Consider the following 17,926-nt stretch of genomic DNA (forward strand, 5'->3'; position numbering starts at 1 on the left):
ACTCACTAAATGACAGGTTTATATCTAAGTGCTCCATATGAGCTATTATTGTTTATTCACTTCTTCAACAAATACTGATTTCTTAACAGCTACAAGGTGTGAACGGGGTAATGTCCAACTAAAAATAACAAAGGTATTCAGATGTTAATTTAATTATCTTTAAGTTAGCCTAATTAATCAGCTTTAAATTTAATTGCTAATGCATTCTTCAAATAATCATATAGATTTTTAGCTCTTTTAAAAACTAAGATAAAAAGAGACACAACAACACAAAGCCAAACAAATGGATTTAAAAACAGGTGAAGGACTGAAACATATATTTCTCCAAAGAAAATATACAAATAGCCAGCAAGCACATGAAAAGATGCTCAACATAACTGATCATTATGAAAACACAAATCAAAACTGAAATGAGATAGCATTTCACACCCATTAGGATGGCTATTATTAAAAAATAGAGAACATAACAAGTTTTGGTGAGGAAATGCAGACACTGGAACCCTTGTGCACTGTTGGTGAGAACGTTAAATGGTATACACTGTGGAAGACTGTATGATAGTTCTTCTAAAATTTAAAAATAGAACATTGTATTTTTAAATTTTAGAAGAACTCTCATACAAGGCAAACAAATGAGAAAAATAGAACCAGAGACATGGGAATAAAGAACAAACTGACAGAGACCGGGGGGCAGGGGGAGGGGGATAGTGGGGGAAAGGAGGGGAAGGGGCAAGTCAAGGAACAGGAATAGAGGCCTCCTGGGCAGGGACAGTGCAGGGACTGACTGGGGAGTTGGAGGGGGACGCGGCAGGGGAGAGCAACAGGGAAAAAGGCGGGACAACTGTAACTGAACAGCAATTAAAAAAATAGTAGAAAAAAATAGAACTATGCCATACGATCTATTAGTTCCACTTGTGGACATATATCCAGAATAATTAGAAGTAGGGACTCAAGGAGATATCTGTACGCCCTGTTCATAGGAGCATTAATTGCACCAGTCAAAAGACAGAAGCAGCTCGAGTGTCTGTTGCTGAATGAATATTGGAAACATACAATGGAATATCACTCAGCCTTAAAAAGGAAATTCTGGCACATGATGTAACACAGATGGACTCTGAAGACATGCTAAGTGAAGTAAGCCCATCACAAAAGGACATTTACGGTATGATTCTATTTATATGAGGTGCCTAGAGTATTCAGATAGAAAACAGGCTGGGGTAGCAGGTCCTGGGGAGTCACTCTTTAATGGATACAGGGCTTCAGCTTGGGAAGATAAAAAAATGTTATGGAGATGGTTGTATAACAATGTGAAAGTACTTAATGTCACCAAACTGTATATTTTAAAACGATTAAACTGGTAAACTTAATACTATGTTCATTTAACCACAATTTTTAAGAAAGCAGTACTCACGGATTCCAGCCCAAATCTTGTGGGTTCACATACAGAACACCAGCTCTGGACACGGTGGCCGGGGTTGCCATGGCTAAGTGATGGATCTCGAAGAGCAGCCTCATGGAGGGAGAGAGGGACACGCGCTCGTTGCTGGCCAGGGTCAGCACCTGCACCGGAGCACAGCAGAAGACAGGCCCTGTCATTCTGGGGCAGAGCAGTGCTGCCCGTTCAGCTGAACGACGACAGCGCTTCCCCCGGGCAGAAGTGCTAAGGGCCGTGAGCTCGCTGTCCCCAGTTAGAAGTGGGCACAGACCGAACAGAGATCTCGGCTCATCCGGAGGGGTGCTCACTGACCCCAGAGGAACAAACTCGCCAACATGGCTTTAGCAATGCCAACCTTTAAGTAACCGTGGTAAGTATTACTAAATATAAGGCATTTATTCTAATAGTTGATTACATGAAAAGGCCTGAATACCACAAAAATAAACTTTCTTTAGAACCCGAAATACTACAGTTATCAATTTTCCTATAGAAACTCATGCAAGCATAAAGATCTCAGACCTATACTTTATGATGAGCAATGTCTTAGTTAAGAAAGCGGTAATGACTGTGCATTTAAGGGGGTAACTGAGGCCATTCTACAGTAATGATGATTGCTGAATTCTTTTCCCTGACCCTAACAACAGGCCTGGTGTTGCCTAGGTGGTGTCTCCCGGACCTGCCCCGTTGCCCTTTGATTTGCCGGGAATGCTGGGTAAGCCAGGGCAAAACGCTTAGGAATGCATTTATACCCAAATGGTAGCCACAGGAACTACTTAGTTCCAAACTTGTCCTTTATTATCCAAGTGTTCCATCCTTTACCCAAGATAAAATGTAATAATTTGCGCCGAGCTCTTGGAAATGGTAAAACGCGTATGACCTAAATTTTTGAATGCATACCTTTTTTTAAAAAGATGGTTAAATTTATACAGGCAAGAAAAATGTATTCACTTAAACTCTTTAACAGTGAAATGAAGAGAGTTAGCGGAAAAGTGCCGCTCATCAAAATAATAACTACATAAAGAATGTCGGGCTGATGGATAAGAACTAGGACCAAAATCAACAAGCAGATAAAACACTTAAAACACGCCAAGTGTTAGTTTAAGTTTCAGCTCTGAGGTTAGTTACCTTGTTATCATCCATGACAGTATTTAGTGATTCAATCCACATGGGATCAATATCTCCATCCAGGACTATCCATTTTGGCCCGTCATGGATAATATTTGCTTGTTCTCGAAGAATGGATGAGAAGAGACCTATAAATTAAGTGTAAACAATCTTAATATATATAATGGATTGAGTGCTGTTTATTTCTCAAATAAATTGGTATTTTTCTATTGGAAGCTTTTTTATTAAGTAAATAAATTTGCTACCTCCCTCTGGCAGGCCATGTGTTTAGCCACACCTGGGCTCCAGACCACAGGACAAGTTTCACTTCCATGAGGAGCTTCCCCACGTGTGCCATAAAGGTGACAGTAGCTTATTTACTTGAAGGACACGTTGTGGGAATTTATAAAAGGTAACACACATGAAACTCAAAGCTTACACCAAATAAAGGCATTATCTTTTCTCATGCACATACTTTCAGTGTCTATTTCAGGCCAAACATTAGTTTATTTCACTTTCTCCATTTTTCTAAAATAACATTCAAGGGACATAATTCTAAAGCTAAAGTATTCAGAAGTGCAATACACTTCCTGGAGAAATTAGGTCATTGGCATTACATTAAGTTATCATTACTTTACAAGATAGGTAGACAACAGCATTTTAAATTCATAGCCCTTTTTGCTGTTACTACACATCTAAGCATTGTGTATTACATGGTGTATTTAATAGTTACTTTTCAAAACTTGGGTATATAATACCATGGTGAGAAAAATGATTTAATGCATGTATGTGGAATGTTGTTTCCTCTGTGAAGTATTTTGTCCAAAAATAAGTGACAATATATAGAAGAACTTGCCACAATGATTCAAAAAAGCCAGCATCACTTGACAGCTTCCACAGATTTTCATAATAAACTGATATTATTCCCTTCCTGCCATAGTCCTTAAAAAAAAAAGATTAATGCTCTGGCTGGTGTGGCTCAGGGGACTGAGCAATGATCTGCAAACCAAAGGGTCACTGGTTCAATTCCCAGTCAGGGCACATGCATGAGTTGCAGGCCAGGTCCCCAGTAGGGGTCACTTGAGAGGCAAATACACACTGATGTTTCCTTCTCTTTATCCCTCACTTCCCCTCTCTAAAAATAAGTTTAAAAATATTTTTTAAAAAAAGATTAAAAGCTAAGAGCAAAATTTGATTGTCCCACAAATAAAGAATGATGAGGTAGGCTTCTAAACATGGGGTCACCAAGGAAGTCTCCTCTGGTGTGACATTTGACCACATCCTTCAGCAACGTAAGGGAGGAGGCTGTGCAGATATTTTTAGTGTTGCAGGTGGTGGGAACTTCAAGCGCAAAGGCCCAGTGATAGGAAGATCCTTGGCGTGTTTCAGGAACAGCGAGGAGGCCAGAGTTTATGGATTATACACAGTAGGTGAAGGGCAGAGTACAGGAAATGAGGTCAGACATGGGGAAGGAGGATCTAATCATGTAAGAACCGTGCAGGCCTTGGACAAAGGTTGGCTGTAAAGATGATGTAAAGATTTGAAGAGCGCCCTCTGACTGCTGCGTAGAAAATGAACTGCCGGGAAACCAGATGGATTAAAGCGGTAGCTGCAGAGGCGAGCACTACTGAAATAGACGTATTTTAAACGTAAAGCCTGTACGATTTGCTGTAAAATTGAAGATGGGGTGTGAAAGGGGAAAAGGACTCAAGGATGACAGCAAAGACAGTGCATTTAATGAAATGAGAAATATGAATAGCAAATTTTAACAGAGAGGTCTGCTTGACTGCACACACTTTCAAGGCAAGAAACATGTCCCGTTGACTTTTGTCCCTGGTCCCTAAAATCCTGACTGCCTGAACCAGCCAGTGTCTTGTATCAGGTACTTTATAAAGGTTCTCTGAGCCATTCGTGTTGGCTTCTCTCCTGGCCGACACGGAGCCCTGACAAAACTGATCTGGGATAAGATACACAGCGCGGAGCGCAAACCTGCTGAATGCAAACAGACCACTTATTCAAATCTAGCTTGAATTTATGGCTTATAGATGCTGCTCTGAGTTGCTGTATCTCCAGTAATGCCGACACATAAACAGTAAATCTACAACTATGACTAAAATTGGCTTGAACTGAGACGTGGTTTCTCTGGATAAAAATGAGAAATTTTTAGCACTTCAAAAGGGGAAAAATACTACTTGCCATCTTTCCATTCTCGGGTAGCGTGATGTATGAAACCAAAGAGTTCATCTGTTGTCACAGCTTTAGGGTTTAAGTCATTCCAAATGGGTTTTTGTTTCATGTTAACATATGTTCGGTTCAGTGTTCTCAAAATCTGAAGGGAAGAAGGGAAAAAAAACAAGCTATGAAAATTAATACTAATGTAAGCCAAATGGAAAGCAAGAGATTTCAAAGAGTTTTCCTTATTCATTATATGTTCCTAGACAGTCTTTGTGTATTAAGATTGAGAATGAGAAAATATTTACATGCGCACATTTTCATCATCATCTTGAAGAATTTAATCCTGTAATCCCTTAGGATCAATTCACCTGATTCTTGAACAATGTAGACTAGGGGAAGTCACTCTTTCATTTGAGATTTTTAACCACGTGTGCAAAAGTGAAGGACTGCATGTAAGTAAACCTTCCTATTCAGGCTGTTAAAATCGGCTCTGCCTGTATTATTTAGATCGGGCTTAAAATTCAGCTTGCATCAGAACTGCTCAGAGGGTGTTAAAATACAGACTGCTGGGCCCAGTCACAAAGTTTCTGATTCAGTAGGTCTGGGGGCTGATGAATTACATTTCTACTCAGGTCCCAGGCAATGCCTATGATGCTGGTCTGGGTGTGCTTTGAGGGCTAATGACCTGGAACGATAGTTCTCAACAGCAGGTTGTCTTGACTTGAGGGAAGAGGGCATGCTACTGGGCACCTAGTGGTCAGAGGCCAGCGATGCTGCTGAACATCCTACGATGCACAGGCCCTACGACAAAGAGTTAACTGGTCCAGGATGTCAACAGTGCTGAGGCCGAGAAACCCTGGTCTAAATCATGAGGAAAAGAAGCCTTGAGGATAAGGATTCACAGGATGGGTGCTTAATATATGTCTGTCCAATTAATTGATACCTTAATCTAAATACACCCCAATCTTCTCACAGGGATTTGAAGGACTGATAAACAACTGCCAAATACTTTGGAATAACAAGGCATTAAACAGCACAGCCCCGAGCTTTGGTAGGCTAGATATATCAGCTTTCGCAAAGGCTGACAAGGGCAGAATCAGTGGAGACTAGATGAAAGCAACTGAATGCCTTAGGAACAGCAAGCTGACATTTTTAGACACCACTAAATTACTGAAAATTATAGAATTTAATTTTCCCTTCCCTAAACCATGGCCCCCATCCGCAACTTACTCTAACAAAATAATCACAGATCTTTCAGTTATCAACTTTAATACTGAGATTATTATATTTTTCACTAGAAAGATCCTCACAGGGGGCCCCCTCTGCAATTGCTCCACTCTGGGTTCACACCTAAATGCTGGCAAGTTCTCTACACGCCCACGCTCTGAAGCCTCATATGCCTATTCTCGTTAGTTTTCGTCATTGGCTACTAAACACGTTTGCATCCAAGCACCCTGAATTAAAATGCATGCATTTCTGCACACACTGTCTGCCAACGAAAAAAATAAGTATGTTACCAGGACTGCCAGTAAGACCAGGCTAACTCAGCAGTGAACTAAAAATGGGGATAATAATATCCATGGCATCTCATCACTGCACAGAGTAAATCACACGTAATGTACCTCACAAGTACCTCGTAATGTACACGATAGGTAGCTCAAGAATGTGTTTTGTGCTGCCTTCCTTTCTTTCAGGTTTTGTGTTGGCCTTCTGGAGGCCCATATTCTGAGAGAGCACGGAAGGAAAATGTTTGGCTTTCTTAATGATATGAGGAAAACCTGGGATAACATGGAAAATTAACGAAGTATAGTTTTTGATAAATGTAGGGAGGGCCAGTTGAACCCTGTAAGCCAGGTATCTTATTCTAGAGTCTCCCAATATGTTAACTTTGGATAAAAGAATTCAGGCAGAATGATATTGAAAGATGCATAAAATAGGATGGCATACATCTAAGTGAATGAATAGGATGCTAAATAGCTCATGTGGAAAACCCAACCTTCATCTCAGCTTATTCTCCCTGTTTAAACGTAATGTTCTATTTGTTATCCTCTCCCAGTCCCCAATATGTAGGAAAATAGTGTCAATTGATCAAAGAACAATATTAGAGTCTCAGATTCTAACTCAAAATTATGGTGGACTTCACTGATGGGAACTCTTAAATAGAACTGAAAGTAGCTCTCCTCCCCGCCCCCAAAGCCTGTTCTTGCTAATGCTGAAAGCTAATGAGCAGTTTACTGTACCTGACTCTTTCCTGTGCCTGCATTTCCAACCACAAAGACAGAGTGCCGCACGGCCAGCAGTTCCTCAAGCTGAACAACCTGCAGACCAAACAGCCAGTCACTGGTTTCTTTTAATGAGTTTGTGGTTAACAGAAAACAAAACACACTCCCCATTTTGCCCAGTTCTTTCCTTACAATCCAAGGCAGCCCCCACTGACATACACAGGGTGGGGCAAAGGTAGGTTTATAGTGGTGAGTATGCAAAACACAGAGTTTATTCTTGTATTATTTGTATTAATTGTTGCATGACTTTCCATACAAACAACTGTAAACCCACTCTAGTCCACTCTGTAGTCCTTAAAGCGGATGGCAAGGACAAAGGGCAGTTCCTCCTGGATGTCCCCGCGTGGAACACAGGAGTGAGAACGGCGACAGCCCCTCACTCGGTGAGTCACTGTCACAGGCAAAAGTGAATACAGTAGTGCTGGGTCCCTGGCAGGGACTGCTAACAAAGCCAGCGGCTTCACCAAGTACCGAACAAGATCAGTGCATGGCCCATCGCCATCTGCATCTGAGGAATGACCGGTGTCCTCTAAAATATCTAAAACAGATGCTCTGCGTGTATTTTAACATCCATGCCATTGCCACACAAGCACCCATATACGCGAGCCTTTAATAAGTCAGGTGATGTCATACACATAGATATTTCTCCCCATTAAAGCATGTACTAATAATTTCACTTCCTTTTTTTTAAACTGGAGAGAAAAGAGCAAAATTAATTAAAGTAATTTTGGGTGCATACCACCCAGAAGTTAAACTAATGAAAAGTATGTTTAAAGGGAGGATAATAGGAAAACTATAATAGAATAACAATAAAAAATTAAAAAAAAACAAAACACATTCATTGAAAAAAAAAGTATGCTTACATTTAAACACATGACTTGATCATCTTTGTGTTTTTACCTTCTCACAGACTGGTGTGACAAACTATATTTACCTTAGTAAAGATTGCCATATTAGAATGCTTCAGGGTATCCAACCGGTGGCTCATGGGCCACATGCGGCCCAGGATGGCTATGAATGCTACTCAACACAAAATCATAAATTTAGTTAAAACATTATGAGATTTTTTGTGTGTGCGATTACATGTTGCAATGTATTCAATGTGTGATCCAAGACAACTCTTCCTCTACCACTGTGGCCCAGAGACGCCAAAAGGTTGGACACCCCTGCACATGTTAAGACCATATTAAGGTTAGTGTCATATGTAAGCTGAAGTCTTGTTCAGTGACATTAACTACAGTATTATCGCTGCACATCCCAAGGGCTGCCATGACAAGTGAATGGTCCCTTTACCTTGAGGACGAAGCTCTCCTCGGGCTGCAGGCGGAGCTCCAGGGCAGACTGCCTGACCATCTGCTCGAAGTGCGGCGCCCTCCGGCGGGGCACGTCCAGGGCTGGGAACAGGTCGCCCACCAGGCCCAGAAACACAGGGATGTCATCAGTCACTATTTTAGGCATATTGAAGTCCCTTAATGCTCTCATGAGTACCTAGAGAACAGAACACACTTTACTTTTTAAAAAAGCCAATACAATGTTTAACAAACACCTAAGTAGTTAAAGATGTTTTAATTCTCATATATAAAGCATGAGAGTTGATATTGTTCTTTATCAGAATGGCACTGTGCCCTCCGGGAGGTTAAATGCTTGCAAGCTCACGTGTCAGAACATGAGAAGACTCTGCTGATGCCATGGACAGCTGCAGACTAAAGCCATCAAGGAGGTTCTGTCCCATCCCTGCCAATGACCTGCTCTGAGCTTGGGAAAGGGTCTGGGCCCTTCTCTTCTTCATCCTCAAACTCCAGGGCATAAATTCACCAAGGCCACCGGATCATTTTGTTCAAACTACTCCAAGGATCTCAGAGTATCAAAAAGGCCTTGAGGTGTTCAAAGCAGTAACTTGAACATAAGGATGGCTTGTACAGAAAGACGTAAGTGTGTAACAGCAACAACAACATAGCAGAAGAGAAAATCAATGCAGGAAAATCCTGACCCCCTCATGAATTGTAACTGAGAGGAAGACAGAGACTGAAAAAAAGAATGTAGAGCTCTGGCCAGTGCGGCTCAGTTGGTTGGAGCATCATCCCGTAGACCAAAAGGTCACAGATTTGATTCCTGGTCAGGGCACATACCCAGGTTTTGGGATCAATCCTGTCAGGGTGCATACAAGAAGGCAACCGAGTTGATGTTTCTGTCTCACATCAATGTTTCTCTCTCTCCCTCCACTTCCTCTCTCTCTAAGAGAAATGAAAAAACGTCCGCAGGCACAGATTAAAAAAATGAATGTAGAAAATCACATAATAAATATCTCTTCACACACAAAGAAACTCGGGAGATGGATCTATTTTTTTCAACTTCTCAAGCCATACTGCATGTATACATAGCGCTGTATGTCCATTACTCTCACTGCTTATTTAATACAGAAAAATAGACATGCTGCTGCTATTTTTTTCTTGCTAGGAGGGACAATTCCCTAGCAGATCTGAATAACCAACAAAGCATTTCACTGGGGTCGGGTGACCAATCTGCCTGTTCCATGATTCACGTCCATCTTACATCCTATGAAATGGACATACTTTCTTACATTAGATCATGTCTTCAATGACTTTTTCAGGATTAATACCCCAGGATGAATCAAATTTTCTAAATGTTCCTCAGAAGAAATCAAACAGCAATTACTGAACTATTTGATTATGACCGCCAAAATATTGTTTGTAGCTGACATTTCAAAGGCTCTTATAAAATCACATTTTCTTTCCTACACTCAATCCTTTTACTCAAGAATACTTGTGATCTTTTATAACATAAGAAATGCCAGGGCTTGAAATATCCTACATTAATAATAGATGCTATGTTTTTAAAGGTCGGGCTATGCATGACCCACCGTCCAGGTACACACTTTGATTTGTGTGAAGCTGTTTAGCTACTCACTCAACAAAATCACATTAGTATTGCATTACCTGATCTTCAGGTCTATTTTTATCTCCTCGTTTCAGGGAGCCAGCTACAACCAAGACGGATTTAACAGCACGAAGTCCCCAGTCATAATGATCCTAAAATCAAAACACAGGTAAAATTTCATAAAAAATTATGTGAGGAAATGATTCTCATTCCAGAAGTAAAAGCTGAAGCTAAGAGCTCAGATAAATACATGCTTTGATGATGCAAAGTCATATTTCCCTCTCCTCTTTGAAACTGTGACAATCATCTCCCTTCAGCTTCTCCTGGTTTCTTTCACCTGATTCTCTGCCTTTGTCAGCAAATTTCTTCTTCCCACAGCATTTCATTGCAGCTTTTGCCTGAGGCTTCACCCACCTCCCTTGCTCTTCTCTCTCAATAGACCTGCTAACTCAGGAGTTCAACCACCTCCATGTTTTCACCTCCATCCACAAGGACATGTCTCCGGCTGTACGCAGAGCCTTGCTGTTCCCCCCTCCTCAGGCCCATGTCTCGAGTTGCCCTGCTAACTCTCCCTCTCCCTCCCTCCACGGCCCCAGCCCTGATGCTGGCACTAACAGCCAAAGCCAGATTCAAGTAAATTCAGTTGTAAACCAGAACCCTTTTGAGCCTTCCCCATCACCCCCAAGGAAGGTTCCTCTCACAGGCTCTGAGCTCTTGGAGAACAAAGCCCCTATCTTATTTGCTTTTGCCCTCTAGGTGCCCTGCACACGGCAAGTGCTCAGTAAACGTAGTGGGATTAATTGATTGATTACACATAACCAGCCTTCTCTCTGCCATTCTCCCCCACCCTCCCCCCGTGGCAATCCACATAGTAACAACACTGCTCTCAAGTGTCTCTAGGCTGTGCCTGTGGGAAACTCAACCTCTCTAAGCCCAATCGCCATCCATAGAAAGGCAGATAAAAGTATTTACCCACTCTACAAGGTTGTTGTCAAGTAAAATGAGTTAATGCTTTGGAGCCAGTGAAATGATATATACACTTATAAAAATATGCCCTTCAGTCCATGAGTGGATAACAAAGTCTATTTAGTGGGTCTTGACCATCATTTTTGTTGGTAATAAAACAAAACTGAAAGGAATAAAGAATACTAGAGTGCCTCGCAAATAACAATGGTAAGAAGTGTTGGGTGAAAATTTGTGTGTCAGTTATGTGTACATGTGTGCATACCGAGCCTCAACCGAAAGAGTATTTTTACTGTGGGTTGTGGTGAAAATCACTTGAAAGCCACTGACGCAGAAGCCGACTGAGGCTTGAGGGGGGACCCAGAGGGGGAAGAACCTGACTTTGGAGGCCAGGGAGATTGGGCTAAAGGGGCCAAGGGGCTAAGTCACTGAAGTACCAGTATTAACGAAGAGGATATAGAAGAAATTCTGGACATAGATGTAAGAAGATTTGGTGACTTACAACATTTAAACATTGCAAAGGACTGCTAACATCATCTTCACCATTGTCATTATGTCATTATTTTGGTAAAAAATGTCCACTGATTCTTTTCCAATCCATCCCTACAGCTTAGAAAATTATCAGGGAACTGTGTTCCTAACTCAGCAGTTCTGTCCTGGCCAGCTTTGCCCCCCTTGTCTCATCCACGACATTTCTCTGAGTTGGGGATCTCTTTCCTTGCCTGTTCTACCTTCCCCCGCAAAGTCCTCCTCTTGTAATTGGCTATAGGGGTCCTAGAAAGGATTTGAAAGAACTAAATTCAAACCCTGTTCCCACCACATGTTAGCTATGGACTCTGGACAGGTTACTTTATTCCATTTCCTCTTCAGTAAAAATGGAGCAAATAATACCAAATTCAGACTTCTTGTAAAGATTTTAGAAGATAACACATGGTTTCTAATCAGTAAATATTGGTTCCTTTCTTTCTAGAAACTATATAATCTTTTCACCCTCCATTGTATTCCAATTTCTATTTCATGTTAACTGAGTCATATAAGTAAATTCTTTGAAGTTATAAATTCAAATGTTTGTTTCATTTTTTAATGAGTCTTATCCCCTTGATCACTGTTAAAAATAAACATATTACTTGGATACAGTAGATGCTCACTAAATATTTAGATATTACTACTGGAAACAAACATAGTTGCAACTCCATGTTTCCTGAGGTCAATGACATTTTTTTCTTCTGACTTTTTCCCATTATAAAATTAACATGTGCTCACTGAACAAAAAGATACTACCAACAAGGATAAGGAGAAAAATAAAAAAAAAAACGCCTCAACCTTACTATCCAGAGACAAATGTTAAAAATCACAAATAGTTTCCAGTTATTTTATATGTATATGAAACACACAGTATAATATAAAATACATGTAAATTGTAGATCACATCTATAGTCTGGTATGTTGGTGTTTTTTGCATATAACATTGTCATAAACATTTTTTCATACTATTAAATTTAATATGACTTGCCCCCCCCGAATATAAAACCACAATTATTAAAATGACAATATGTATTTCTCTCTCAGATCCCAAATTTCCTCCCAGTAATAAGTAATTTATAAAAATGAGTGCTTTTGGCAGTACAGGTATCTGTGTGGTTGTAACTGTGGTGTTTTAATACTTTCTTCCTGGAACAGCTGCAAAATAATGTCATCAGGAAGGTCAAAGGACCAAAGTCAAAGGTGGCCAAAAAGCTGAGTTAAAAAATAATAATGCTGATACATGTGTAACTTTTGTGGCGTATCAGCAACTTAAACGAAACTGCAAGGAGCTAATGACTAGTGAATAGAAAATAGTTAAGTCTGACCCAATTTAGGCACCAGGAAATTGTAGAGCAAAAGTTAAAAAAGAAAAAAAGCAAACTCTACTTTCAAATGATGGATTACCAACAAATGAGGAATTTCAATTTAACATTTCTTAAGGTATTCTCCAGAAAATCAGGTTTACCTGACTCTCATGGACACTCTCACCTTCTCTCACTAGAGAATAATATTCTTACCAAGAAAGGGAAGCACCATAAAACTCCATTTATAATTATAATATTGGTCAAGTTTAAACAAAATCACATAGCTCATCAACAAAAACTAGTAAGTACAAATTAAACATGAAACTTAAAAATTCTCAAGTTCATTTCCAGAAAAAAAAAAAGAATTGTAAAATACAGACTTTTCAAAATGTTATGGAAAATATAAACATACTTCTAAACGTCTAAGTGTAATTTGAGAGAGAAATTAGCCAGCTCCTGTATTTCAAAAGCTGTTTTAATGGGATGTAAAGACCCAGAGAAAGTAACCCAAGACTGTCACCTGCTTGGAGAGGAGCTCTCTGCAGAGCGTGTACAGCGCGATGAACTTCCGGGCTAATGAGCGTGCGTCCACAAAGCCTTCTGCAACTAGCATGATTTCACAGATTAGCTCAATGTCAGGGGCCACCATGGCACAGGGTCTGTAAAGTAAACATTAAATTTAGTTTTAAAATGCAATAAAGTATTAAGTACAAATTGCTGAAATCAAGTGATTAATTTGTACCAACATTCTAACCATTCCCAAGCAGGTCATCACAATCACCTCTGTCAGTCACTGCTAACGAGACCCTTCTCTTCAATTAAAAAAAAAGTCTATCAGTTACGGGAAACATAGGAAACGATGGAAAGTCTGCAAATGGCAGAAGCATAGGTGTGTTTGCTCATTCGCGTGGAATAAATTCTTCCACCTACCAACTGATTTCTACCTGCCAACATGACATCGCTAAATGTGGAGCCGGGAAGAGCTGCCTGGCAACACACCACCATACAGGCACAAGAGACATCAATAGTCTTAAGGGTATAAATATTCATAAAGTAGAGTAATTGAATTATGAAGGGATGAGTTTTTAGTATTTATCACCTTTGTAATACAATTTATTTAATCAAAAGTTTATATAATTTAGTTTTCATTAGCAACTGTATTAAACATCATGCCTTGAAAAATTCATGAAAATTTGTCTATTAGCTCCTTTACACTCACATGAGCCATCTCTGGTCCACCACTGTCTGAGTCGCGCTTACAGATTTGTGTAAGATGAAAATTTATAAAAATACAGCTTTCAAATACCCTTCCTTTTGGAGGGGAACTTCTGTAAGTCCTCCCCAAAGAAAATTGCTATTAACAGCAATGCTTGATAAAATTCCACTCAAATAAAGTGCAAAGAAGGAGTCAGGTAAATAAATAAATAACTTCATTATCTTTGATTCCTTAAAGTATACATTCCAAACATTTATCCACCTGTTGTTGTAAATACGATTATAGTCTACTTCATACATGTCTAATTTTTCATCCTAAGCATTTCCTAGAGTCCCTGTGGATCCATGTTATTGAGTACATACATGTCACTGAGTACATACACATGATTGAAGACACATTTGTTATTGAGTACATACTTTTATCTAAGCGGGCCCCACAATTTTCTCACATTTTTTACTCTTTATCATATGACAGGAGTAGTGAAGATGAAGAACAAAGAAGGGAGAGGAAAAGCTAGCAAATTTGCTTAATTGATGCTTGCATTAATAGTGACAACTAATATTTACTGAGCACTTTCTTCATGCCAAATAGGAGGCTGAAAGCTTTTTGCGCACACTCACTTAATTCTCCCCACTCGATGAGGTGGCTGCTCTTCTTCTCTGCGTTTCGCAGAGGTGCACACTAAGGTTCTGAGAGGTAAGAGCACGTGCCCGGGCAGCAGGGTGGGTAAGTGGTGGAATCACAACGCTCTCAAGGCTCACACCTAAGTACTGCTTGCCCGTCGTTGAGTACTACTGTCTTCATCCAAACGGTCCTTCAGACTTTGCTGATACAAGTATGTTCACCCAACATAAATGATGCTGCCCTTCATCAAATTAGATTTATGAAAACTTTCCAAAAAATCCTAATTGTAAGACCCAAGTGAAAACATGTGTGAGGTGAATTGGGTTACAAATGTAAAATTAATGGAAAGATATACAGTTTTCCAGTGAAAATGTTCTATAATTACTACATTTATTTCTAGACTAGTTATTCTCTAGAATTTTTTTTTCAAGAAAGGCAAACATTATAAAATTGCTATGCTAAAGAAAGTTGCTATATAAGGAAAGGAAAGCATTCAATAATGCATGCTTGAATAAGTGACTATTAGGGAAAGTAACTGTTTAAATACTCATATCATGTTACTTACCAAAACAAGTCTTTAATAGATGAAGTACATTTAAAAATAATACTATAAAACTTAGAAGAAAATACATGTGAAATATTTAGATGAATAAACAAGCAAATTTTAAGCTTAAAAGGCTTGAAAGAAATCACACTAAAAACTACAGATGTTCTTATATTACAATATATTATTTTGAAGGCAGACTATGAATAAAAATACATATTGTGAATACTAAAGAATTCCTAAAAAATAAAACTGAGACGCACGTCTCTAGCTCATCAAGGAAAAAAAGAATGAAAAAACAGAAATTACCCACCTCAGACATGGACTTTAAAACATCACTACAGACAATAAGGAAATATGACTATATTAATGCCAATAAATTCAACAATCTAGTAAAAAACCTGAATAATTCCATATCTATTAAAGAAATTGAATTCATCACTAAAAAGCTTCCCACAAAGAAAAACCTAGGTCCAGATGCCTTCACTGTTAAGTCTATCAAATAAGTAAGGGGTAAATAATACCAATCCTGTAAAAACTCTTAACAAAGAGAGAAGGGAACATTTGCCAACTCATTTCATGAGATTATCATTACTGTGATGTCCAAACCAGATTAAGACATTACAGGAAAAGACACTGCACACCAATATCCCTCATGGCACAGATTTAAAAATCTTTAACAAAATAGTAGCGTAATGACTCTATCAATATATATAAAAATAATATCTCCTAACCAAGTTAAGTTGATCCTAGCAATGCAATATTGAATTGTTGAGCATTTGAAAAATCAATATAGTTCAGCACATTAACAGAAAAATGAAAACTATAAAACAGACCTTCTAGAAAAACACACAGTTGAAAGTTTTTGCAACTTGGGGCTAATCAAATGTTCTTAACTGGGCTAGAAAAAAACAAAACAAACGAGTAAGTTGTATTCCCTCAAAGTTAAAACTTCTAGCTTTGATGAATGCCATTCAGAAAATGAAAATTCAAGTCACATATTGAGAGAAAGACATTTGCAATATATGTATTTAATAAAGAAATTGTACCCAGAACACAGAAGTTCAGAAAAGATGGTATGGGAATGGCTAATAAGTTACATGAAAAGATGTTCAATGTCATTAGCCATCAATGAAATGCAAGCAGAGCCCACAACGGCAAACCACTACGTATCTATTAGATTGGCTAAAACCAAAAATACTGACAATACCAAGTTTTAACAAGACTGTAGAGCAAGTGCATAATGACACAACCATCTTGGAAAACAGACTAGCAAATTTTAGTTAAGTCACACATACATTCCCATATGATTTAGTAATTCAATTCATAGATCTTTTTCAAAAACATGTTCACACTAAGACTGTACATGGAGGTTTATAGCAGCTTTATTCACAATAGCCCCACACTCAATACAACCCACATGTCAATCAACTGGTGAATGGTTATACAAATTGAGTATGTGCATACAAGAGAATACTAATCGGCAACAAAAAGGAACAAACTACTGATACACTCAACCTGGAACAACCCCAAAACCACAATGTTTAAGGAAAGAAGGCAACAAATGAATACATGCTGTATAGTTTTATTTATATGAAATTTAACCCAAAGGCACAGATTAATTTCAAAGGGCACAAGAGAACTTCAAGGGTTTAGAGGTATTCCATTTCTCGGTTGTGGTAGTATTTTTGCCAACTATACACTTAAATGAGTGCATTTTTGTATGAAATTATACTTGAACAAAGTTGATTTAAAATATGAGTTAGATATACCTGGTTCAAATGCAATAGCACAGGTTTTCTGATGGACTGCTAGTAAGTGTATATATTGGTAATTATTGGAAAGGAGGTCATCGATAGGTATTTCAATCATTCACCAAGTAATTATGCATAAAGAAATCTATTCTGGGTAATAATCTGAAATAAGGATAACTCTTTATGTGAAAAGATGGTTATAGCCTGCTATTTTTAGATCATAAAAAAACTGAAAAATACAAATCCTACATGTCTTGGGAGTGGTTAAGAAAATTAAGAACAAGGCATGAGAGAGACTAATCTTGTAGCTATATAAAATGGCATTTCCAAAGAATATTCATTTAATACTATGATAAACTACTTGCATCAAAATGTTAAATGAGAACTAAATAAAAATTATGCCTAACCTACTATCTTTACTCCATAAAACAGAAATTACAAAAGAGACTAGTAAAAGATATAACAATCATTATTTCTAGGTAGGAAAGTTGTAAGTTTCTCTTTAGTCTTTTCTGTGTTTTCAAAATATTTTATAATTTGTGGAAATTATAATAAAAATATCATTACAAACAAGCTAGTATTAAATGTTCAAAAATACCACATGACCTTTAACTAATGAATCTGAGTCTGGTTTTGTATTTCAAAAGAAGTAATTTATCATGTTGAAAGTTCTCTCCATAACGTAATCCCTAAGAAAGAATAAGGGGCTTTTTACAGGAATTCTCAAGTAAGAACAAATCATTTAACAGTGCAAACTAGCAACGTTAGGTGGCATGAGAGCTCCAGATGCTAAACCGCAAAGCGAGGCACTTGCCTGAAAAGAGCTTTGAGATTTTCCGGTAATTCGGTCCGACCAGCATATCCTGGGTTCATGGTTATAAATATTCCAACTGATGGCTTCAGTGTGATAGCTTCCCCAAGAAATACAAATCTACCATAAGAAGAATGTTGATGAAATTAAACGTGTTCACTGAATATGAATGCACAGTGACAAATGCAAACCACTGACAAATGCGAACACTATTAGGAAGCTGTTTATTCTGTGTAATTTTCTTTAAAATTCATCAGCATATATATTTTGAGTATGCGCTGAAGCATGTTTATT

At 38.6% G+C, this 17,926-nt stretch overlaps 1 protein-coding gene across 2 annotated transcripts in view; it reads right to left on the reverse strand.

Moving 5' to 3' along the window:
• DNAH11 (dynein axonemal heavy chain 11) overlaps positions 1 to 17,926 on the reverse strand; it is a 251,134-nt gene that overhangs the window by 137,675 nt on the left and 95,533 nt on the right. For both annotated transcript variants that reach the window (XM_054564603.1, XM_054564601.1), the window contains exons 35-42: positions 17,636 to 17,752; positions 13,204 to 13,342; positions 9,951 to 10,043; positions 8,287 to 8,481; positions 6,952 to 7,029; positions 4,733 to 4,865; positions 2,558 to 2,685; positions 1,409 to 1,557 (exon numbers count right to left, since the gene is read on the reverse strand). In XM_054564603.1, the coding sequence (XP_054420578.1) occupies positions 1,409 to 1,557; positions 2,558 to 2,685; positions 4,733 to 4,865; positions 6,952 to 7,029; positions 8,287 to 8,481; positions 9,951 to 10,043; positions 13,204 to 13,342; positions 17,636 to 17,752 (1,032 nt within the window). The remainder of the gene's footprint in view (positions 1 to 1,408; positions 1,558 to 2,557; positions 2,686 to 4,732; positions 4,866 to 6,951; positions 7,030 to 8,286; positions 8,482 to 9,950; positions 10,044 to 13,203; positions 13,343 to 17,635; positions 17,753 to 17,926) is intronic.

The sequence above is a fragment of the Pteronotus mesoamericanus genome, unplaced genomic scaffold, assembly GCF_021234165.1.
Source record: "Pteronotus mesoamericanus isolate MK-2021 breed Mesoamerican mustached bat unplaced genomic scaffold, CSHL_Meso_final scaffold_85, whole genome shotgun sequence".
Lineage (NCBI taxonomy): Eukaryota > Metazoa > Chordata > Mammalia > Chiroptera > Mormoopidae > Pteronotus > Pteronotus mesoamericanus.